The following is a 24845-nucleotide window of genomic DNA, read 5'->3' on the forward strand; positions in this document are numbered from 1 at the left end:
ACCATGAGCCATCGCTACATGGCAAATCTAATGACTGTTGCAGAAATCAGAGCTTCCAGAGACTCTGATTTGATCAAGGAGATATAAAGAAAGAGCATATTGTCCGAGCAGCCTGAAATAAGGAAACTTGAATATGAATAGTTTCTGATGTTTCTTGACAAATTTCAAGCTACCTGATCATTTTACAACTTTAGTCTATCTGCAGCAGAACAGTTCAGGAAAATGTAAGCAGCTTTTGTTCACTAGCATAATTACATATTTGCAAAACAGTTTAAGTAGACTTGATAAGGTGTTTACAAGTCATCACTCCCTTGTAACTCAAAATAATTGTGTTACTACTATGTTAACATCTCATAGCACATGTGAATGAATTTGACACAAATACTTATAGGCCATATATGCCACATGCTTTTTGTGTATTTGTATTGGGGGGATTCAGATTCAGATTCACTTTTTTAAGCTTCCACACAACTGGACATACCCTTTTGCTTGTTCATGCACACATTTTACAGAATGGTCAGTTACAGCAATGATTGCAGCTATTCTGTCTGTCATCTGTGTCCAAACAGGTGATGAAAACTAGCAGCACCCTTCTTGTTTGCTCTGGTGTAAGAAGCATGCCTTGCTGGTGAGCACAGCAGCCAGAGGCCAGACAAAGTAATGCTGCAGTGTAGTGTTTCCACAAATCAGGAGCAACAGAAAGGATTACTGAGGAACATTCAAATAATCTATGCAGCAGAGAAGCCAATGATGCCACACAGTTCCAGGCTGAAGAAATAAAATACTTGCTTCCCAACCAAATCCAAAAATTTCCACAATAAACCAGTGCCCAGCCATCCACAATTATGACTGCACACATTTAATTGCTGAACAACACACAGCAGTTCCTTCAAGTGAGACATCTTAATCCCACTTCATAACCATGCAATAAAACATATATTAGCAATCCATTCCTAATTACAGCTTTATTATTCTAGATTTTGTGTATAAACAACCTCTGAAAATGACATTTCAGATATCAATCACTTCACTGTCATTTTTAACTGCACAGGAATCAGGAATCTAATGTGCTTGATCCAGTGTTCTCATAAATCTGATGACACAAATGATGTAAGAGCAATAGGACTTACCTACTCAATGACTTCTATAAGATGTCTGAACATATTTAATACAAATATCAACAGCAAAAAGAAAAAAAAAATATTTAGGAATCTATTTATTAGTCAAGTCATGAGAGCCCACATTTTCAATGGGATTCGCGTTCATGCCTAAGGGAAATCCCACAGCAATTACATGGTTCTGACTGACAAACTACCCATAGCGAGGTGAAATTACACTGGCTTTACTTGATTTGGTGTTCAGAACAGATAAGGCCATTTTTCTGCTGTTTGACTTGTTGAGGGGAGGGGAAAGGGTGTGTCTATTTCCGACTTCAGCATATTAGCTTTCCACATTCTGAGGGTCCTTAACTAAAGGGGTAGGAAATGGTTATTAATGTCCACACTTCGTGTTTCAGGTATCTTTCTAGGAAGACTTCATTCACACGAGGGGGCAGAGGTGACTTTGATATCCATTTAAAGAAGGACTTCAATGAAGTCGTCTAAATTTGATGAAAACAGAATATCAGGACCTCATCGACCCGTGAGGGCATCCCTGAGAAAATTAGAGAAGTCTTTTTTAGGCTCTGAAAGTACTGCCTCCTGGTGCTGACTACTGCACTGCCATTGGTCCCCTATCATCTCTGCCTCTGCACACTGGCCCTAATGGCACCTTGTTCTGTCAATCTTTGACTCCACTAGGATCACACAAGTACAGAAGTTCTTTTACTTTCGTCCATATTTCCTTCCCAGAGAATCTCATAGTGTAATAAACAGAGGTGTGAGTGTGTGTGTGTGTGTATGTGTGTGTGTGTGTGTGTGTGTGTGCATGTGTGTGTGTGTGTGTGTGTGTGTGTGTGGCAGGAAGGTGATTGGCTATTGCTAAGAAAACCACTGAGGGATGTGGGTAGGGGACAATGTTGTCCTCTTCCCTGGACAGCAGTGACCCCTACTGAAACTGTAACTAGTAACTAGAGCAGACCTCACAAGATTTTCATTTTCCACCTCGTCATGCACAATGTGCTACCTCAAAACACTGAGAAATGTCAATACTGACCATAACGAGTTGTAATGAAAATGCAAGTTAAAAAAGTAACTTAGTTTAAAAGGTGGTAATCTAATTCATAAATAGATGCAATGATAAGTAATCAAGTCTTGTGTAGTGCTTCAACTTAATCGTAATTGCTACAATATTTACATTTCCAATCAAAGGCTTGAGAATATTGCATTAGAGTCATAAATATTCAACAACCTGTCAGCCTGACTGTTAAAGAGCACATCTGACTGACCTTCATTAGAATAAATCAGCGCTAATAGGTTGTAGTCCTGTCACATTTGTAAACGACCAAAACTTAATTAGTGGAATGAAAGGTAATCCCTTCACAATATTGCCCTCACACTGCAGCGGAGTGCCCTTAATTATTATTTTCTAAAAACAGCCCCTTTCAGCTCTGGACAGAGTTAGAAAGAAGAGAGAGAGAGAGAAAGAGAGGGGGAAAGAAAGAATGAGTGAAGTAGAGAGGGAAAGAGACAGGAAAATGGAATGAATGAGGGAGATTTTGGGAGAGGGGCAGAAAGAATGTGTGAGTGACAATTGGGGAGGGGTGGAATTCCCTCTAGTGAGCTGAGCCTTTATCCTACCATTTGTGGGTTTGATGTCGTGGTCGAGGAACGTCAGAAGTGGCCTGGTGTCTCTTCCCGCTGCTCAGAAGATTTTCGAACCCCGCCATCCCGTCTCCCGCGCTCAGACAGCAATTACCATTCCAAGGTCAGGCCACTCCACTAGACGAACAGGGAGGACTGCTCGCAATGAGGACCACTGCGCAAGTCTAAATTTCATGATAAAATATGTGATATCCCTCTACTTCTAACTTTCCCCTTAAAATCTATCCAAAAAGACAGCCCATTACCACCTGAGCTAGTCCAGACCGAGGTGTGGAGCTACCCTTACTATCTGAAGAGAAGTGAAAGTATATCATTAGTCCATCAGCTTGTCTAGGGCACATTTCTTTGCAAGTAACACAGCAGAAATTGATTATGTGAATTCAGGGAGGAAAAAAGAAAGAAAAAAAAAATCAACTTCAGTTTCAACAATGGAGACACATGCCACATGGAGTTTTAATGAAATGTGAGGGGACTTCAGGGCACAATCAGGCTCACATTCATCTGAATAATCCATTGTTGGAGTGTTCCTTTAATGGCTATAGCTCTCTCAAAAGTTCAATTCCCATTAAAGGTCAAGCCAGGAAAAACCACCTATAAAAGTAATAATAAACCAGATCACAGATGGCATTGAGGACACTCTAATCTCTCACAATGGACAAGTCTAATACCCTGACTACATTTTCATATCTATTTCTCCAGTGTACTTTACATGAGAGACTAGAACACAGAGACAGGCACTGCATATACAATATTACAATGCTGAATTGATTTAAGTTGCAGATACGTGTGTATATGCACACATATGATCTTCCGTGCTACGGTACACTAGTAACAGCCACACTCATACTGCCAGCTAAAGGTATTATAATTTTCATGAGATTGTTATCAAATTCATCCAAAATTCATCTAGTTTTCAGGATTTAAAGAGCTATTACATCCGTAAGCTTGTAAATGGAAAACAAAGAAGACAACACAAATACACAGCATGAAGAAAGACAACGCTCTCGCTTGAGATCTGATAAGATTTTCAGGCCCCAGTCTTTAAATCCTCCTCCTGAATTTTGCCTTGACTGGGATAGATGACATTTGTCAGGTGACATGATATGTGTGCTGTTATCGCATCAAGCATATTTTTACACTGCACGGGCAGGGTGCAACGGGACCCAACACTAAAACTGCTGTGAAGATTTACAGTACAGCACCTCTGAAAGGTGTCAATCAGTTGGCATTGCAGGCTTGTGCGTGGCCCCACCCGTACCACGTATTAAATAGGCTGCACATACACACGAAGGATTTTTTACAGGTGATCCACTTCTCTGCAAGGGACCATTGCTCGGTGGACCCTGGGCAATCCTATTTCCATGAGTTGCCACAGGCAATAAAGCTTCTCCTACTGAGAAGACTAAAGTGCAACCTTTTGCACTTGACTCCCGCTGTTTCAGGGCACACTTTGAATCTAAACAAGCAAGAGCGGCAGAACCTGAAACACAACAGTGGCTCTTCAATGGGATATAAAACACAGCACATTAATTGGGAGTACTGTGGCAAAGGTCAAAGTTCCATGTGAAAAGTCAAAGGTGAAGTCCCCACACACAACACTATGCATAGTGCCTATAGTATGTGAGCATTCACCTGAAAACATTTAGCTTTGTACAGTAGTTATGAGTGGGGGCCGACAAACACTCACTCTGGCTGCACTTACAAAATATAGTTAGCTTAAGGATACCTTATCCAACGACATGAGTAGCCTGTATTGTGAAAGCAACTTGCAACACCTTGCTGGATGATTAAAAAATACTCTGCATCAAATTCAAAAATTAAAATTATTATAATTACATTCAACTGAATGCATTTGTAATCAGAGTAAAAAAAAGAATGTGCCCTTATACCTGATTGACACTTAATTAACACTGATTCAAATGATGTTCTCTCTGCATGAACAGGCCTATTATACCAGCAAGTTCTATTGTTCAGTTTTATTCAAAAGCCAGCACACAATGTCATATTTTGAGTTGTTCATTGCCAGCATTGTCAACATCTTTGGGGTCATTTTCCCTGCTGTCAAAGCAATAATGTAAAATTAGAAATGGGAAAAAAAAGAAAGAAAGAAAGAAAACAAAAACTTGTTTGGTTCATGAGCTGTTAGTGAAGGGTTTCTGTCTTAATAGAATATCGATGGTACTCAGGTGTCAAACAAATGAAGTGATGACGCTGATGTGTCAAATGAAGTCCTACTGAAGCCAGATGATTTAGATTAGCCCTTGTCAAAATAAGAAAATGCTTAAATATATGAATACATAAATGTAAAACACAAAACATGTTTGAATGATGAAAAGGCAGCCCTGTGGTCTACTATGTTGAGTAAATGATGAAATGTAAATAAATCAGTCTTTTCAGAGCCTGAGAGCAAATGCACTGCAATTTATTGGGTCTCTGTTACTCGAGGGAACCACTTTGGGGGCAATTCAATTAATGGTTTTACCTTCACATCCATTTTATATATTTATTTTTACTTTCACACTGATTTGATACATGTAGAGATTCAAATGGTGAACAAAGCAATAAAGAGTGTGAGATACATCAAGCAACAACTTTAATTAAATTGCCCAGTTTCATGTAAAAAAAGAGCTGACCTATTTTAATATACATTACACTCTGGACCCTTGATCTGTTGAATGGACAAATGCCTAAGTAAGGCAGACTTACAGTTGTGTTCATTGTATTTCCAATGGAAGGACAGGAGAAAAAGAGCTTTGTGCTGTTCCTTTATGGACAAATTGAACATATTGTCCATACTAACATGGCCCCAAAAAACTGTATCCAGGAGCTGTGAATTTCTGCTAAATGCCTTTTGAGTATTACCAGACAATCTGCATCTGCAGTCTTATCACCACACTCATACGATGAATAGGCCAAAAAAGAAGCAATTCTCTGGTAGATGAAAGCATACTGACATTTTTGTTAGCATCATATAAGTACATATTACACCCTGGAACAACATGTTAGGTCTGTCTCAGATATGAGAAACTGTGGTAGAGTATTAAGGTACAGGGCTTGTAACCCCATGTCTGCTGGTTTGATTTACCAGTCGAAAACTGTTGTGGTCCTCTTGTGCAAAGCACTTAATCTAAATTGCCACAGTAGATATCCAGCCGTATAAATGGTTAATATGTAAAAATGTAAGTTACGCAAGTTGCACTGAATAAAAGTGTCTGCTAAGCAACTGTAATTTAACATCACTGTCATAGAGTGAGGTGAGAGGTCATACCGAAGGTTCAGTTCTGCTGCTTTCAACAAGTAGCAGACTCTCAAGACATCCTGCCATAAGGAGCCCAGACTGTATCCATGTCATACATGCAGCTCAAGAGACCACAGAGCAGGACACACACTCATTTAATAGTTACTCAAACCCTGTGACTCCACTCCACAAAGGACCTAATCTGATCACGGGTAGGTACTCCACAGAGCTAGGTGTACTCATGTTCCCTTTGCATACCACAAAATAGAGGAGTGAGTGAAAAAAATGCATATAATCTTTGGAGATATGTGGACATATGGTCGTTGTACTGTATTAAACTTCGCTCACTCTCTCTGTTCCTGTCTCTCTTTCTCACTCAATCTCTCCCCCTCTTTCTCTGTCTGTCTGTCTGTGTCTCACTCACTAGCAGCCTTCTCATGAGACACACTCTTTCACACACACAAACACACACACACACACACACAAACATTTGCATGTACATATACACACATTCTCTAAAAACTGATTGAGGTTCATTGAGGTTTAATTAACTGTGATTATTACAGATGAACTTTCTGGCAGACAGATAACTGTGACTCAGGGCTGTGTCTTCCTTTCATGTGATGGCTCATGCTTCCCATGTCTACACAAGACTAATCAATTGAGCAGTTGTGACATTATCAATGACTCAGACTTCAAGCGGTGGCAATTTTTTTTTTTTTTTAATTAGGGTCAACAATTTCTGACAAAATGACTTTGTCAATTGGATTAATTTCATTCTGCAGCTTATTATACCTTAGCTCACACCTTCATATGATCCAATTACTATAAAAGTGCTATAATTAGGAGACACAACTCATTTTATGCGGTGCAATTTGTGGTGCAAATAGCAATATTTATGTGTACAAGTCAAACATTGTACATATACAAGTATGCTGCCTTTCCAGTTCACATCAGGGTAGAAAATGGTCCAAATTGTCAGTTCAGTAAATTGCCTTCAGTAAATCCAAGGTTTAAATCTAATTTTCCATACTATACATAACACGTTTTGTCCCACAACAGCAATGATTTATGATTGCATATGCTTTCTCCTTTTGTCTAACTAGGCACACACAATGAAGGCAGGACGCTGCAAATTATCATCGGTACAGAAATACTCTGCTTAGATGAACTACAGCCCAGCATAAAGGGGCTATTCAACAGACGCCATTTCCCACTGATGGGAAGAGACTGTAAAACCACAAGCTGTTCCTGGCGGATGTGAACCGATACCATAGGCACTACATGTCAAAGCTGAGAGGTGAAAGCATGCGTGCGTTTATTCCTCTGTGGTGTCTGAGGTTTCATGCTCCACGAGAAATGGCAGCGCTTCCACAAGAGACATTTGTGTTACTTCCTTTTAAATGTGACCTTTGTTTTAAGCCTGTCTAAACGCTGCGTGGGCTGTGGTTTTATGACGGGATTACAAGTCGTTTAGACAAGAGAGGAGCTTGCCTTTTTTGGTGCTCTGCATATGGACTCAATGGTCACACAGAGGAGGTGATGGGGCTGCTTCCCACCATTTGAGGGAACACGGTTTGTTTTATTCCTCAGTGTTTTTCTGTGAGACATTACAACAACCAATCCACCGGTGGTTCTGTTTATTAAAGGTGGCTGTTTGCCAGACAGTGCACATCCGCATCAGGGCACATTTCTGTTAAATCTGACCTCACTTCGCATCAGCTGAAGTTACAACAGTCACATTTTACCTCCACCATCACTGTTAGCATAAATAAGGACTAACAAAGCATTTGCCCCACTGGAAACAAAATTCTAAACTGCCCTGTATAAAACTTGACACTTTTACAGAAGCATAGAATACAATGGCATGTGTTATGCCAACAGTTAAGTCTCAGCTTGTAGAAAGAAAAGACACTTGGACGCAATAGGAGGCGTCCAAGCTCTGTTGATGGGAGTAGTTCTAGTACTTTCATTTCTGTTGTATCATTAGAAAATCCAATTTAAAACTGCAATTTGTTGATTATGCAAAGTAGTAAATGTCTTCCCCCAGGCCCTGAAAGAATGCATGAATCATACGGCAAATAACAAGAAAAAATGTTATTTTGTGAGCGGAGGTACTGCAATTGAGTTCACATGCATGTACTTATGTAAATAAGTCCAAACAAGAAAAAATGTGCACATACTCAAAAGGAAAATATATTTACCTCTATCAACCCTTCAGCCCTAAGAAACCTAACAGAAACCATCAGCAGTAACTCCTACAAGAACAGACAAAGAGTGCAGTAATTAATGGAGAGATGTTATTCTAATTAGTAGGTGTTTTTTATTTTGTCTTAAGCAATACTCCCACTCGCTATCATATGACCCCCACTCCCCAAATAAAGTGAGAGGGAATGTTTCTCTTGATTGCATTACATCTGATCTGCATTTTAATGGACACATTAAATTGGCTTTTTCTGCCCCATGACCAATCTGTCTGCCCATGGGGAGAAAAAAACATGTGACGGGGTTCAATCTAACCACAATGTGCTTTCTCCTCAGTGCAGCATGACAAATTCAATTTCCCTTTTTTCCAGTTTTGTGCAGTGTAAAGAGCATAACAGTCGCTAAATCAAAATACAAGAAAGAAACACTTCTGGTAACATATGGTAATAAAACTGAATCTGGTCCATGGTGTTTCAGAATTCTCAGAAATGTGAAATTAACCTCTTTGGTGTGACGTAATCAGTGTAGTAACAAATACCAGCGGATGAAAGAGCATTTTAACTCCAGAAGAAGGGACATACAGTCGATCTCTATATCATTATTTTTCTCTGTGAATTAATACAACTTTTGATATAAAAGGCAAATTTGTGATGTGCATATGACATTTTGCACGCAAGAAAAATTAGCGTGCAAGCTGTAAGGATAATTAGAGATTTGCCACAACTAGCTGTCCATAATCAAATACACATTAGTTGCATTCACCACATCTCACTTAGTGTGATAGATGCTCTTTCAAATAGAGGACCAAAATTCAAATTCACAAAGAGAATAAAATAATTTGCTGGGCAAAGCCAAGTAACTGTGACTCCCAAGCCATGCCAATATTCATGACTTACTATGACAGGCCAAAAGTGCCTTGTTGATTTCACAAAATAGATTTACAGACATATTTTTGCATTTCCTCTAGTAATATTTTTGGCCAGGGAATATTCTACTGCATAGCTTTTTAAAAAAAGCACAACAACACAAGAAAGCACAACAACACAAGAAAAATTGAGTCTGCATGACTGACTCCATTTTAATGAATGCCATTCAAGAGACACCTATCAACTGCTGGGCATGTTGCTAAGGAAAGCTGCTCATATGACTGAAGAGGACACAGAATGTCAGTAAGGACTGCTGTTCAATTACGTCAATCGTCCGCTACCCTGGTACTGGTAATTGTTCACAGTTATTTCCTGAGTGCTGTCTTGAACAGGGATAGGTAATATCATTCAGGTTCTAGTTCTCTGGGCATCATCAATAGAACATCTAATTTAAAACAGCGCGGTTGTTCTCCACCAACGTTATGCAAATGTGGGTCTTAGCTGGGGCAAAGTGAATTATTCTTTTAAAAAAAATGAGCAAACCATGCCTGGGAACTAGATGTGCTCTACAGACATTCTCTCCCTTACTCCAACCAATTCGTCTGTTAAGAAGCAGTGACAGTCTTTTTTTTTTCCTTGAAGCAGTGAAATAAACCCTCAAACAGAAGTCGCCAGAAAGGGGGCGTCGCACAGCCAATTCCTCCAGGGCCTCTCTTCCGTGGAGGTTTGAAGAGAACTCTGTGGGGGCGGTATTTTTGAAAAAAAAAAAAAAAAGATAACCCATCTGCTCCTCCTCTGCCCAACTGTATCCTCCATCCTGTGCTCCTGTGTTTAAGTGAAATGCTTATGTGTTCATGAGATGAGTGAATGCACTTCAGCAGCAGATCTATAGAATACAACAAAGAAGGAAGAGATTTCCCCATGACATGGTCACGTTTGAGTGTGTGTGTGTGTGTGTGTGTGTGTGCACATGTATATTTGCGTATGTGCACATATGTATATGTGCACATGAGCATATGCATTTTTGATATGTGTATGACTGTGTGTGTGTGTATCTAAGATACAAATCAGAGAAAGGCAAACACCCAAATTAAGCACTGCATAGAGACTCCAATGCACCTATCAAGCATGAATATCCAATCAGCAATCTCCGTTAATACTAGCATCCACTTGTTTGAGGAACAAACTGGAGTTTAATCTCCATTAAGTCTGTGACTCGACTAGTGCAACATTAATCCAGACCCACAGGCTGTGTAGACTGTTGGTCTAGTTTAAGGCCATTAACATTACAATGTATTACTCACAGCAGACATTTTTTTTTATTCAAGGATGGATAATGGTGTAACTAAACAAAACTGGATTTTTTTGAGATGTGTAGGCAAGATAGCATTCTTTTCTCTTTGGGTATTGACAGATGGTTATGATTGCAAAAAAAAAAATGACATATGCTTGCTTATTTTCCGCTTACAAATTCTTCTGAAGATAGGTGGGATACTGGTCTTAACATGTCACGATACCTGAAAACTACAAATTCCATGCATGCCACGACTTGATTAAATATTGTCCAGTTTTTAAAATATGCATGGAACTCACACTAAATCAAATCACTGATCAAAAGCTGGCATGCTTTTAAACAGAATGAAGATTGCTTATTGATCAAAGAAAGAAGAAATACTTCCAAAAAACCTTTGGCTTATAAATAAAGAGGGGGCTCTTTGCATCAAAGTCAAAACCCACTCTATCTATTTAAAATGCTTTGGTTGAGGCAGCAAAGTTTAACCTCATTCTTTATAGAATGTGTTCCTTGAGGGCACACATAGAAAACATAACTTGAATTAGTGTGGCTGCCTTTCTGGCAGTTTGGACAAGCTGGCTCCTCTCCATACATTTTCCTATTCCAAGAGAAATGTCAAATGCAGAAATGTGAAATGGCTTCACATTTCTCTTTGTGCATCTTCATACATGTCTTCATGAATTTGTTATTTGTTTATTTATTTATTTTCCCAGTCTGAAGACATGGTGTCAGTCAATGCAAACACCCGAATGATACCATGATACCATCCAACTCCAGCTTCCTCGCATTGTACTCCCTCCAGTGTCTTCATTTGTTTTGCATAAGCTTTGCACTTCTACTTTCTTTCACATACATATTTGGTAAAAAGTCAGCAGACTGGTCCACAACTGGTCCAACTCTGATCTGACTGGCTGTGAAACCAAATCAAAAAGATAACAGAATGGATGCTGTGAAAAAAAAAAAAAAAAAAAAAAAAAAACATCAGAGACTCAACTGCAAGACAAAAATAAAACAGAAGAAACTAAAGCCTTGACTAATAAGATCAGTATTTCACCCTTTACCTATCCAAAACAATTAAATTGCACAGATAAATATCCTATATTAATATAAAACCATGCTATCAGGACCTGTTACTGAATATGAATCTGAATCATGTACACACCCCTCCTTTTTGGCACTGTCCTGTGCAGCAGTAATAAATAAACTGGTATTGTTGCAGGCTTGTATCACCATGGGACACTGCTGTATCCTTGACTACAGGTTTTAACCTGGACTACTTCAGTAAGTAACAAGCTGTGAGTGTGCAAAATGCATAAGGGGGTTGGGAATCCGGTATGCTAACATATTTAAGCAATGCAATGCACTTTGAAGCAGGAAAAAAACACCCTCCATCGAGTGATTATGTGTCTGCCACCACATTAACGTCTCCTACTGCATGTGCGACTTGACATTGTGTGGTGAATCTCTGCTCTTTGCACTTGAAACTTTAGATGCAGAGCAAACTTTTCACCCTTCAGAAAGATAGCAACCACTAGCTTTCAACCCACAAACCATCAGGGTGATTGCTCCCAGGCATTTCCATGACACTTCATTAGAATAATTGTCTATTTTCCCATTGCACAGCCTGCCAATCTGTCTCCTGGCACAGTTGGAGGACAGCAGTACATCATTTTAATAATGTCAGCACCACAGTATAGCTTTCTTCAAAAAGTTTGACTCCTCATAACAGGGGCTACCAAGTGGCTCAGTCAACAAAGCACTCATTTCAAGTGCAGGCTGAGCTCTGCAGCCCGACTTTAAGCCCAGCCATGTCATCAAAACAAAATAGAAAAAAAAAAAACAAAGACCTGGTAGCATTCATATCAGCTGCAACTGCACTGCTAGCCTCTTGTAAAACCTCATAACTGCAGGAGCTGTGCATTCATTGATTTGTTTGACTTTAATAATGTAATGACTACTCCCACTGTTGCACTGCTCCAGAAACAATCTACGCTATGTAACAAACACAGAGAGCAAGATAAAACTGTGTCCGCTTATGGTGGGTGTGGCAAGCAGAAACAGATGCACATAGACACCCTCTGCTAACCTTATTCAAAAGTGCATATGGCAAGTACACCTCACACTCAAACACAGAGTCTAAGCAAACAATCTATAGCTATTCCAATATCCAATACACTGATTGGATATTGCTTCTAAGTTTGGCACATTCTGTACTATAAAATTATAAAATACATATAAAAAATGTGTTCCTTATGATCACTTGCTGATATAGCATGACCGAGGCACTTGCACTTATAGCTCTTATAAAATGCACTATCTAGCTTGCCATGGCGGACTCGCAAGTGCATCTCAATATGAGTGTCCACCAACATCTGTTCTGTTGTTTTTTTGTAATTACTCACAAGAGGCTTAGAGAAGAATAAAGACCTTTTTGTCCTGTCCCTGCTGTTACTCTCTGTTCTTACCAGCCTACACTGTGATGCTTACGTTAACCCTGTTCTTATGACGTACGCTCTTATGGCACTCCATTATGTGTGGCACAGCTGGATGGAGACATTTGTCCAGAATTCACAAAGGATTAGAAGTCAGATAAACAGATGAACATGCTTTAAAACAACGTGTGTGCCATTTGTCTAGCTGTTGAAAACAGCACAAAGCCCACATCAATTTCTTTGTTGCACACACCTATAGTTAACATCCTGTGATCTGTCACAGACAGTAAACAAGACTTTAAATTCATCTTACACATTTTACCTGTGAAACCGTAAACATGTATTGCTTTACCTTCATTGTCTTGAACAAGTGAGTGGAAGCAGATTTAATTAAACACAAAAGCACTGCGTGGGTCTTCCTCAACACACAGGAAACTGCAATCACTGTATCACGTTCCGTTCTGAGACGGCATCACCAAATCTTCTAATTATATCCCCCATACCTGTTCCAGAGCTGCAGAAAATGAGGACTCAAAAAGTCTTTTTCTAAAAACATCCATGAAGATTATCTGAAAGCCCCCATATTTCTGGTCTGATGTTTAGCCTGTAATATCTCTGAGGTGCACATCACACAGGTGGGTGGGGGATGGGGGGGGCTTGTCTGTGTTCAGGTTATTTCACTGGGTGTGAAATTGGATTTTAGACAGACAGCATGAGCACAAGAGTAAAGAACTATTGACAGGGGGCCAGTTTGCCTGAAGTTCCCTTGGTATTTACTGACTTTTTACTCACCTCGGGCAGGAAGGTTTTACTGCCATTAGCCCAGAACATTTTACCGGCCATTTTGTCCACTGTTTTTGAATGCACCTCTGGAAATCCCAGAAGGCTCTTGGTTAGTTTAGTGCATCTAACTATATAATTGAGGTTCTTTTCTCCATAAATAGTAGAAGCATATTGAATAAAATGTAAATTATCTTAGAAACAAAACTGCTTTCCTGAAATAAAAATTGCAGAATCTGTTAATCAAACTGTGCGCATTATATTTTTGGAGCTATACTGCCTGACTTATATTTTAATTATGTCTGCTTATATGACTTACTTATTCAGTTGCTACTCAGCTGATGTAAGCCTCTAAAATAACAGCCAAACCACTCTCATCTCTGGCTTATTCTGTGATGACATGAACATATTTAAAACTCTAAAGGAAGGGGGTTCCCATATGGCTTTAAAGCTAAAGCAATAGTCCAAATCATTTCTTCTGCAAACATGCATACAGCAAGCCCTGTGAAGTCCTTCAGAGGACAGAAAAAGAAGGAAAAGGTAGAATCTTAACTAACAGTCTCCCGCCACAGGCGGTGCATTCGTGAATAATTGCAGGAGTTCCTGCTGCCACTATTGCTGGACTTCAGAGGCGTGAGCATAAGCGCTCGGCCGGCTTCGTGACCCTCGACTCTAATCCCCACGACACTGGCACAGCTGGACACCTGGTTGAGAACATGCAAGACCAGAGTGGGCAAACAGCACACTCAACTGATGCAGGAGGAGGAATAGGAGGAGGATGGCAATACTACTCCTGCATATAATCTTGGGTCTACAGCGGTCAGACAGCTACTGTTAAACATGTTAAGAAATCTCCCCTTTTGCAGAAATGGCTGAGTAATAGCACATTAATTAAAGGGGAAGTTTTTAGCAGGTTGAACAGTAGTTGCTCTGAAGACCCTAGATTACATGCAGGAAGATAAATACAAAGAGGCTGGCAATAGTACTCCTGTGTGTAATCTGGGGTCTTCAGAGTTCAGACAGCTACTGTTCAATCTACAGTTCCCTTTTTTGCTAAGATGGTTGGGTAAAAGCACATTAATTAAAGGCCCAGGCCTGACAAGCAGAACACAATCAATCTGAATCTGAAATAAATGAAGGAATTTCTGATAAATTTGCAGCATACACTGCATCTTTGATTATTTAGTTTGGTTGTTTGGCTGTTGTTTTTTATTATTATTAGTATTCTGATATGTCCCTCCCTGATTTCCAGTTAGTCTTCTCTGGTGGAGCTATGGAGTATTTTTATTCCTCCAAAAGAATAGGCCCTTAACTCGTGTTTGTTCGCGAATGATAATCCTTTACACTGTATTATCCATTATCTATTCCGTTAAGCTCTTTGGCAATTAATCGCCCATGTATGCCATTGCAAAAGCCTGTTAGACTGTCACTCGGAGGGCAGCTTATCACATCTCCTTTATCATTCCATTGCACAAATTATCCAGACCCCTACATTTTGTTTATTAATGTTCTTCTAGTACTGCCTTTTCTTGTTTGACTGCAATGGCAGGAAAGAAACTGTCAGCTGTTGCTACATATTCATCTGGTATCAAACGAGGGCTTCACCCCAGGAACCCTTTCGCGCTTAATGGGAAAACAATAGCTGAATTACGCCCTTCGTGCCACTGACAAATTTAATTAGGATTTTGCCTCGGGCTAAATCTATAGCACTGACATTTGCTTGTCTGAAATTAAGGAGTATTCTGTCAAGTATACAAGTGTTAAGTCTTGTCTTTAGCTCCACCAAGCACAGAGGTCACATCTTGAAATGTACAAGAAACTATAAAACAGCAAATGGGGAAAAAGGCATAACAGCCAAATACACCAGTGAAGACAACAAAAAAAAAAGAAAAAGTAGACAGCATTGCGTGAAGGAGGGGAACAGCAGCCAGTGGGAGCGAATACCACAATGAGGGTGTCACTTCTTCTAGTAGGCTATCACTGCATGTTCAGTTGACTTAGATATTTTGCATATATATATATATATATATATATATATATATATATATATATATATATATATATATATATATACGTATTTGCATGTATACACATGTGCATTTACTGAAGCAATTCAGGTTAAGAATGTTCACAAAGTCCATCTAAGGAGCAGCTCTGTAGTGCCTCTGGTTTCAGGCCCAGCTCCATAACCCCCATGATATACTGCACATACATATATATGCTATACTCCTGCCATGGAAACAGTGTGAGAGACGGGAATGAGACCATTTCTGCCAAGCGTTTCTGCTTTAGTTTGCCTTCTCTGCTCACTTTAACCTTGATCGAGGCATGGAATCTGGCCAAGCTATTGGCCAGATCCTTTTGTTGCACTCCCAGGCACACCTTTCCTCTAATCCCTCTCCTATCCAGCATGGCTTAACACAACTAAAACACTGCTTTATTTGCTCGTATTGGAGAAAAGAGACTAACTCGAACCATGCAACCCTGTGGAGTTAGAAAGGAGATCCACAAGAATCAACTGCCAACTGATGCACAGGCCACATTAACCACCATTTATTCTAAAGGGTAGGCTTTAATCCAGCAATCCAGCAAATGATAAATGTGACAGTAAGTCACATTGCACATGAACTTGTTTGGCATCATGGTTGGTTTCTACAAACAGTTTTATTGTTTGTGCCAGGTTTAATCTGTTTGCCTAGAAAGAATCATAGACAGGACTGAAAACATATTTTATGAGGTTTAGTCAATTTGTGCCTTTTGCAGAAAGCAGTTTTTAATGGATGGATGTTGAAGTAAGCCAGTAGTGAGCAGCTGTAGATTATTTTGAACTATAATTGCAAATATTGTCAGCAAACTTTGCATGCAAGGAAAATTTTCATAGCGTTCACATAACATAGATGAAACAAGTAAATTAATACTTTTGAAGATTTAAAAGGGTTTTAGGGTTACCATTACCTTTAAAGGAGATGGACTGGATGACTACAGCCTTTTTCATTAGTATAAGTGGGTCTCTGCACTTAAATACTACCAGGGAGACATGATTGGGGGTCAACATGAAATGATACAAGTTCTTAACTTATGCAATGATGTGGGTTGGTTGGACTGTTGAGAGTATAATTTAAGACTGTACGCCATTTGAGAGCATTTAGTGAAGTTCACAATGCAGATTCGGGAAGAGAACATTCAGACAATCCCTATGTATGTAACCTAGACATGGTCCTATCCATGACTATAAAAATCCCACTTACTTTGCATGTCAGTTGTTCAAGGCGTTGCGCCTCCACCCATTCCTTGTTCATGTGTCTAAATGGGGGATCAACAACCATGGCCGGGTGTAATCTCTGCATTGGAATACAAGCCAATCACTCTATCCGCATTGTTATGCCCACATCAATCGCAACCTCCATGCTTTCATTGAATGGAAATTCACATTGACTGAATCCCATTGTAGCAATGATTCCCACAGTGTCAATACATTTCAAGAACGGCACTAATGTTTCATTATCTGTGCAGCTAATTGCCTAACTGCATTGGATGCTCTTTCAGAAGATACTCTGGATAAGATCACCTGCCAAATGACTAAATGTAAATATAAACATTACACTCGCATGTCGTATGCACCGAGTACTTATCATGCATAGTTTAGCACCTTTCTTGACAGAATCACTTACAAAATGACTTGTGAAAACTCTCATTGCCAACAAAACTATCGGCTGTACAATATGCGCCACTAACTGTGCTGCAGTTTGCAAACCATGGGCTTTCCAGCTTCTGTAACCAGGTTTAATGGTTTGTCTGCAATCCGCAAGCTCCAGCTGCTTGTGGTTGCACACTGAACCAGTGGTCTTGTGGTCTGCCAACTCTAGATATCAATTTTTTCCCATGACTGCAGTTTTTTGGCTGCTTTATCAAAGTGTTTCCGTACAATGGATCTTTTTTGCAAGGGACGCCATCTTCAAAAAGATCAGTGAATGAGTGTGTTGGTATGGTTTTGGGCCTCAAAGCTTCAAAAACTATCAAGCCCACCCACTTCCAATCACTGTAGATGGTTTGGAAAAACTGAAGAGACCCAGAAACACTGCTTTCTGTTGAAGTATGTTGTCCATCATTGTATAATATCAATTTGTAATAGTAAACATTTATTTAAAGGGATATTTCAAACAAAATCCTTCTTTTATTCACTGACCTATTTAATTACCATATTTCAGGCACTCATTCTCCTTAGAGTACTCCAAGATTAAAACACTCACTAACGTCTCTATTTACCACAAAATACTGTAATATTTTACGTAGGTCTCAAAATCATTCCTGACTCATTTCCAGTAATGATACTCTATTGCTAAGGGATTACAAATCAAGAAGAAAAAAACACAGCATTCCTTATTTTTGCATTATCTATGCGATTCTGACTTATCAGAGACAATAACAGGACTGCATTATTGATTAATTTCATGGGCTTATGTGACAAGAGTCATTTCTAATGTTGTTTAATGTGTGTGTGTGTGTGTGTGTGTGTGTGTGTGTGTGTGTGTGTGTGTGTGTGTGTGTGTGTGTGTGTGTGTGTGTGCGCATGAGTGTATGTTGTCTCTTATGATCTGTCAGTTCATTCCTCTGAAAACAGCAAGTGTATAAGCTAAAATACAGTGGTGTGTAAAACTTTCACAGGGAAATTAACACACACTGCAAGGGCCGCCAGGCACAAAACCAAGTCTATTCCTGGAAGATGATATAGGAAATGATGACCCAGCACCCCAGGAGACAGCTTGTGGCACAGTGGTTAGAACACTCCAGTCCGGCCCACAAGGTCATTGGTTATAATCCCCTGTGTGACACTACTGCTTTAGCTTTAAGTGCCATTCTTTACCCCAGTAAAAATACAGCTATTAAACAGCTTCCACAGAGTGCAATGTGTGAAATTATAACCCTTTTAGTTGCCCTGAATAAGTCTGTCTGCTATGTGCATGAAGCATTAATAATGCAGAATTAAACACAGTCAAGAGAGCACAGTGATGAGAAATTAGACACCGTATATAGAAGTAAAAACAACTGGGGAGGCAATTGGCACCTGCAAGCATACTCACATGCTTGAACACCCACACACATACACACACACTCATCCACTATATGCACTATGTTACACCTCACAGGGGAGAAACCTTTCACCTTTTGTGAGCCCAAGAGATTACATCACCTATATATCTGAAATGCTTAACATGCAGCTTTTTTCTCAACTCCAGGGTTGACAAAGAGGCGCAACTTCAGCAGTACTTCCATTCTCCATCTGCCATTATGACCCGTTACTAAGCAGAACCTGCCAGTGGTTTGGGCCTATTTCTGCGGCCGAAGCAGATTCCATCCTGACAACAGCATTCATTTCGAAAGGCAGAAGCACGTAATGATTGGCTCATTTTTAACAGGTCAGGCTAAAATTTCTGGCCTTGTGTCCCAAAACACACTACAAAAAAGGGCCCCTAAAATGAAGGCTCAATACAATCCACTGAGATACAAGATAGAATATTACTCCTTTCCTCTCTGGCACTTGGTGATTTAATTTTCTTCATCATTTGTTTTAAGCAAGCCTTTTTGTCTCTGAATCTGTGTCTCCATTTATGTGCCTTAACACAGCATAAAGAGACCATGGGATTTCAGAGGCACCTGGTAACCTGTAAACTACTATGTAAGGCAATGGTACATATGCATCTCCCATGGAGCTTAACAGGTGCTAATTACAAAGACACAATATTGGAGAGAAATGAGAACCTGCACTGTGTGTTGCTCCTAAACCTGTAGAGTGACCTAAAAGGACATGTCTGTATCTGAACCAGTATTTTCAATGCTTCTTTTTAAATGCTGCTTTTAAATGTGTGTATACTCAGAAGCTCGGGAACCACTTCCATGTCTCAGTGCCAGAGGACAGAAAGCAAAACTGAGAGCCAAGCTACAGGAACTGGAGAAGCCAAAGTCAGAGGTCCTTTCATGTTAACAAAGTAAGGGAATGAGATCCAATAAGGAGCTACAAAGAATCTGGAATAAACATTTCATTAACTGCAGCAGTTTTCCAGTTGCAAGAGGTGATCCATCCACTGTAGATCTGTACTTTCAATCTGTAACTTCGAATCACCGCCAAGGTTTCAAACCTAACCAATTCAATATTGTTCCACATGTACAAAGAGCAAAATATACTGACATGTTCCAAGGCATAATGCCTTAGATTTAGTGTTCATGTCTCCCCAACCAGAATGCTAATAGTTTTTTTTCTCCCGATTTAATGAAAAAGACAATTCCATGTATGCGATGAAAAAAACTACACATAAAATTTCTTGATAAAATCCAAGGTGAAATCACAAAGAAATTTGGCTGAATTCAAGTGTGATAGCACTCCCTGTGAAACAAGACACTTAGAGTCAAGTCAAGATGCTTTAGTGTCTACTGCCGAAATGGGCTAATGAATGTTTAAACAAATTTCCTCTTGCTGCTTTGAAAAATCACAAAGCAAAAAGCAGGTACCAAACTAGATGATTTCAACCACATGTGTGACATCACGCCAGGAAACAAACAACCCTCAGTATCTGTTTACTCTTCCACTGGCATGAGACACATTATGGAAGACAATGAAATAAGGCCTGTTCGAGGTCGCCACGCATGGAATTGTTTTGCATTCAAATGAATTTTGCATTCCTGGATAACCGTGGAAAACACAAAACAACTGGGACGAGAATACCTCTCTTGTTAAGTGTGAAATCCATAAAACCTCTGGGGTTCACTCTACAGCAAAGAGCCATAACTGTATAAAGTGTCAAACTACAGCAATAAGTGTAAACAGTGATGGCAGTAGCAGTAATCCATCTTACTGTGTTGGCAATGGATCCCGTTGAAGCCAGACGGACACTTGCAGACATATCCAATAAAGGTGTCGCCCCTGTACGTCTCACTGATTTCGCAAGTCCCTCCGTTGTGGCATGGATTTGGGTGGCATGGTCCTAAAAAACACATCAATGTCAACACAAACAATCATAAAAGTATCTTTCATTTATATCACACAATAGAAACATAGTTGAGGTTTCAACACTATACTTAGAGGGCTTCTATTCAGTGGTTAGTTTGTCATGAAAGCCTTCCGTAGACCCAAATTTGACACTGAATTCACCACTAGGTAGTTTAGAATGGTGTGTGTAATTAGCGTCTCTGTAAGTATGGACTGTCACTTATTACTCTTGTTTTTGAAGGGTGGTGGTGGGGGTGTTTGTTACAGAACAATTGCCTGCCACCTCTGTCCCAGAATCTCAGCTGAACAGTGACTGAACAAGAATCTGTGTGGTGGATTGGTTTCTGAATCACAAAAAAGGCTGACTGTGAATGGAAGGCTGTGGCCTCAGACCTTGGGTGGGGCAATGCTGTATGAGCCACTTAGCAGGCTTACCTCAGCAAATAATAGCAAATACAATAGATAATTTGTAAAATGCAATGCCTTGGACTAGGTAAGGGTTGCTTTCAGGCAAAATAAATACATTAATAAAAGGACACATAATAATGATAATGATTTGCCTATACTCTGGCCTACAACGTACAGAGTGACATTCAGGACGAAGGCTGCACAAATGAAAAATCAAAGAGCAGTCCCATGCTATTGCCTTAGAGTCCCAGATCAGATGTGTACTGACACTGGTAGCCAGGACCCTGACAGAGAGACAGGACTGCGTGTCACTGAGTGGTCGAAAGCCCTGAGTTTGGCCTGAGGAGGTTGATGAGGCCTGTCTCCTGGCCTTGCCCATGAAGTCCAGGCTTTGATCATCTGTTTGACATGGAGTAATCACATGCATAGCTGCCTGACCAACAACATACAGGTTCAGCGCAGTCACAACCTGAGGATCACTGTAAACTAGATCACCCTCCCAAACAACGCTCTGGCAGCTCACACACAACTCCCTCCTGTTGGTACTTCTGTGGGCAGTTGTATAAAGAACGCCTACACATGTGCACACAGACATACACCAGGCAGAGCCACACACAATCACAAAGAAATGGCAGCCTCACGCTTTGACAAGAAATCTATTCCTCTTAGAGCTGATGTGAGGCAGCCAGTATTGCCTAATGATGATTAATGAGACTGTTTACACAGTTGATACAGTGCGATTTTCCCCAGATCAGCTTTGCTTATGTCTTGTCTGATGAAAACTGAGAGAAACAATTGACCTTTAATGGAAGCAAGTCCTTTAGCTCATTCTAAAAAAAAAAAAGTGTGCAAATATTTAGACAGTGAGTATCTGATCTAAAACCCATTCAGAACAAAAACTTTGAAACCTAATTTTCAAACTGTGTTTGAGGAATAGCCTTCTTCCCTAGTGAAGTAGCCAATAGCATTATTATTATTATTATTATTATTATTATTAATAATAATAATAATAATAATAAAACACCTTCATGAAATTGTTTTCAGATACATAAAGCTCATTGCTGAAATACTTCTGATTAGCTGAGAGCTGACAGGTCAGCACCATTAGTTGTCAGAATAGTCTAGAGCTACATATTCTGACCATTATTGATTGATTCGTTCATTAATTTCAATGATTGATTGATTGTGATTAAGAAATTAATTATTGAAGATGACCAGATGTACAATATCTGTCCATAATACAATGCCAGGATCTGTAAATAAAGTTGAGGGCATTAGCATTATATTAGGCATTTGATGAAAAAAGGTACAAGACAGCTGAAATTATTATGATTATTATCATTTAACATTTGGTAACAATAATATTTGCAGCATTTGAAAAGTACTTTTAATAAAAGTTTAGCATGTTTTAGTTTTAAAGTAAAGCCTTCTCTGTTATCAGGGTGTCAAAACAGGGTGGAGGATGACAAAATGTGAAAAAAAATGTTCAAATAAATACCCAAGTGGTTTATGACTTAAGTGAAAAAAGAAAAAAAGAAAATAATAATACTCCTCAACTAAATTCAGATTAATAAATTGTATATATTTACACATATCTGAATACACTGTATTCTTTTTTTATTTTACTTTTTTCTTGTTCTTGTATAGCTAATATTTGGCTTCCAGGAAGCTGTCTGCCTTTGGATCTAAGTGCACAGTAAGAAAAAGAAACAAATAAATAACAAAGTAGCCCTCTGGATAGGTCCCATAATTAAATCCTGTCCTCTGTCGAAAGTGTCCTTTTAGTCAGCTAGAAAGGACGTGCCGGCCATGTCTGTGTCAGAGGCGTAATCACTGGGCTATTCAGTACAGTCTCTCCATAAAATTGGGGACCACTTACGCAGCAATCGACAGCCCCCGGTCCACTCACTCAGTGCATTATCTGATAGACTAGAAGTGAAGGACTTTGATGCCCTTTTTAATGTCCCTGCCGACGGGCATAACTGCACGGTGTCAAACATGAACCAAGAACAAACAATTCATTGCGTGTCTTAACAGGGTCTGATGGGGTGTGACACCACAAGTTATAAACTGATTTTCAACCATAAAACAGGAGTCGGGAGATTTTTACTATAGATGCTTCCCAAACACATTGCCTTTTGAACACAAACCCAATGTCCTAACAGGAACTACTGGCTGTTTCATTGGAATGGGGCTGTTGTAGCTAACTGGGTCAGGGTTACGATTATTATGATTATTATTACAGTATTAATGACATTAGCGTCCGTACGCTGCAGCTGGCATCCTGATTAAAGAGCTGTGCTTGGCACTCATTTTCAAATTTTTGTTTTGTCTCAGTCTTTGAATTTATTTTCCTCTGTAGACATGACATATCTTCGGTTGGATGAAACAGTATTTTCACACTCTTTTGCCCTCTCCCCGCCACCCCATGACTTCAAAATACCAAGTATTACATTTACCTATTTATTTATTTATTAATTTAAATACCTTCCTATGACCTCTCTTTGCTATTGCTTTGTTGGCTATGGTACATTGAGATTGACACAAAGCCCTCTTTGCCATTATACCAAATGTGCAGATCCACAAAAATAAATAATAAATATTACATAAATGGAACAGGACACAAAGGTTTCACATCACCCGAAATCAACTCCCAAGCCCCAAAAACTTTATCTCTTTACCCTTGACCCAAAATCTAACTGTAACTGGATCCTGTCTTTCCACATTATTATTGCGGGTCCCATACACAGCTCAATGGAGAGTCAACTTGATTAAGTTTTTAAAAAAAAAAAAAAAGAAGAGAGAGAGAGAAAGCAGGTCCAGAAAGCAGGTTTGAGGAATGTAGGGAATTGATACAAAGCAAATTAAGAATGTCTCTTGGTGGTAGTGTCTGATATGCCTTTCATTTTTCCAGAGAACTAATCACAGCGAAATCTCAGTAGTTTACCATTGTCTTTAGAGCACTTTATCAAGTTAAGAACTTCCATTCTGAGAATGTGCCAAATGTACTGCTGCTATGCTGTACACACTCATCTTGACAATGCACACTGCAGCCTTGTGTGAAGTTTTCTTAATGCTCCTGCTACGGCACTTTATTTTTGCATAATTCATACATTCTGAATTTGGTACAAGTTTTTCATGGATGAGTTCACCTATTTGTGAAGGAATTGTTTTGCAATGAGTCTGAAGTGTGCACTAATGCTTGCTTGAGTTTTACCCAGCTCTGTGACTGTAGGGATTTGAGCTACATATTACTACATATTAACAGGTCCCATTTATGTTTTGAGGTAATTATCGATTCATTGAAATAGAAGGAGCAAGGATGATACATCCTATATATTATAATATCCTATATATTACAATTAATGATAAGAAGATGGGGAGAAAGAGGAAGAACATATTATATTATTTATATAATTAAATATATAGAACCTTTTACCACTTTTCATGGTTTTTAAAGTAATTTACATTGAAAGGGGGCTGACTCAACTCACTTGAACTCACCTTGGTAGAGGCATTGGTTGTAGTTTTTAATGCATGTAAGTGGCAGGTTCAACCAGTATGTCTGATAATGCTGCAGCTGTCTTTTTTATATTGCACACTTTATTCAAGCAAATGTGGTAGAAGCATTCAGTGTGTACTGAAAAAAAACGTTGAATTTGAGAAAATAAGTGGTGACATCGTCAGACATTTAATTCAAACTGTTCGTGTGCAAAGCCTCAATCTGAAACAACCATCTTGCTGGCTAATTATTGTGACAGGAATTTTAGCAGCTTGGCATAACTCCTTTACAGCAAATCTCTGTGCAAAGGGAAATAATGACAGCCGTCAGATCATTCAGACACCAAAATTTATAAAGACACAAAGGCTTCATG

General features: G+C 39.3%; 1 protein-coding gene across 3 annotated transcripts in view; it reads right to left on the bottom strand.

Annotated features, from left to right (window-relative positions):
- Positions 1 to 24845, bottom strand: part of LOC118776608 (EGF-like repeat and discoidin I-like domain-containing protein 3) — a 134645-nt gene that overhangs the window by 64215 nt on the left and 45585 nt on the right. For all 3 annotated transcript variants that reach the window (XM_036527056.1, XM_036527055.1, XM_036527053.1), the window contains one exon: positions 20429 to 20557. In XM_036527056.1, the coding sequence (XP_036382949.1) occupies positions 20429 to 20557 (129 nt within the window). The remainder of the gene's footprint in view (positions 1 to 20428; positions 20558 to 24845) is intronic.

Source organism: Megalops cyprinoides, chromosome 4 (assembly GCF_013368585.1).
Source record: "Megalops cyprinoides isolate fMegCyp1 chromosome 4, fMegCyp1.pri, whole genome shotgun sequence".
NCBI classification, from domain to species: domain Eukaryota; kingdom Metazoa; phylum Chordata; class Actinopteri; order Elopiformes; family Megalopidae; genus Megalops; species Megalops cyprinoides.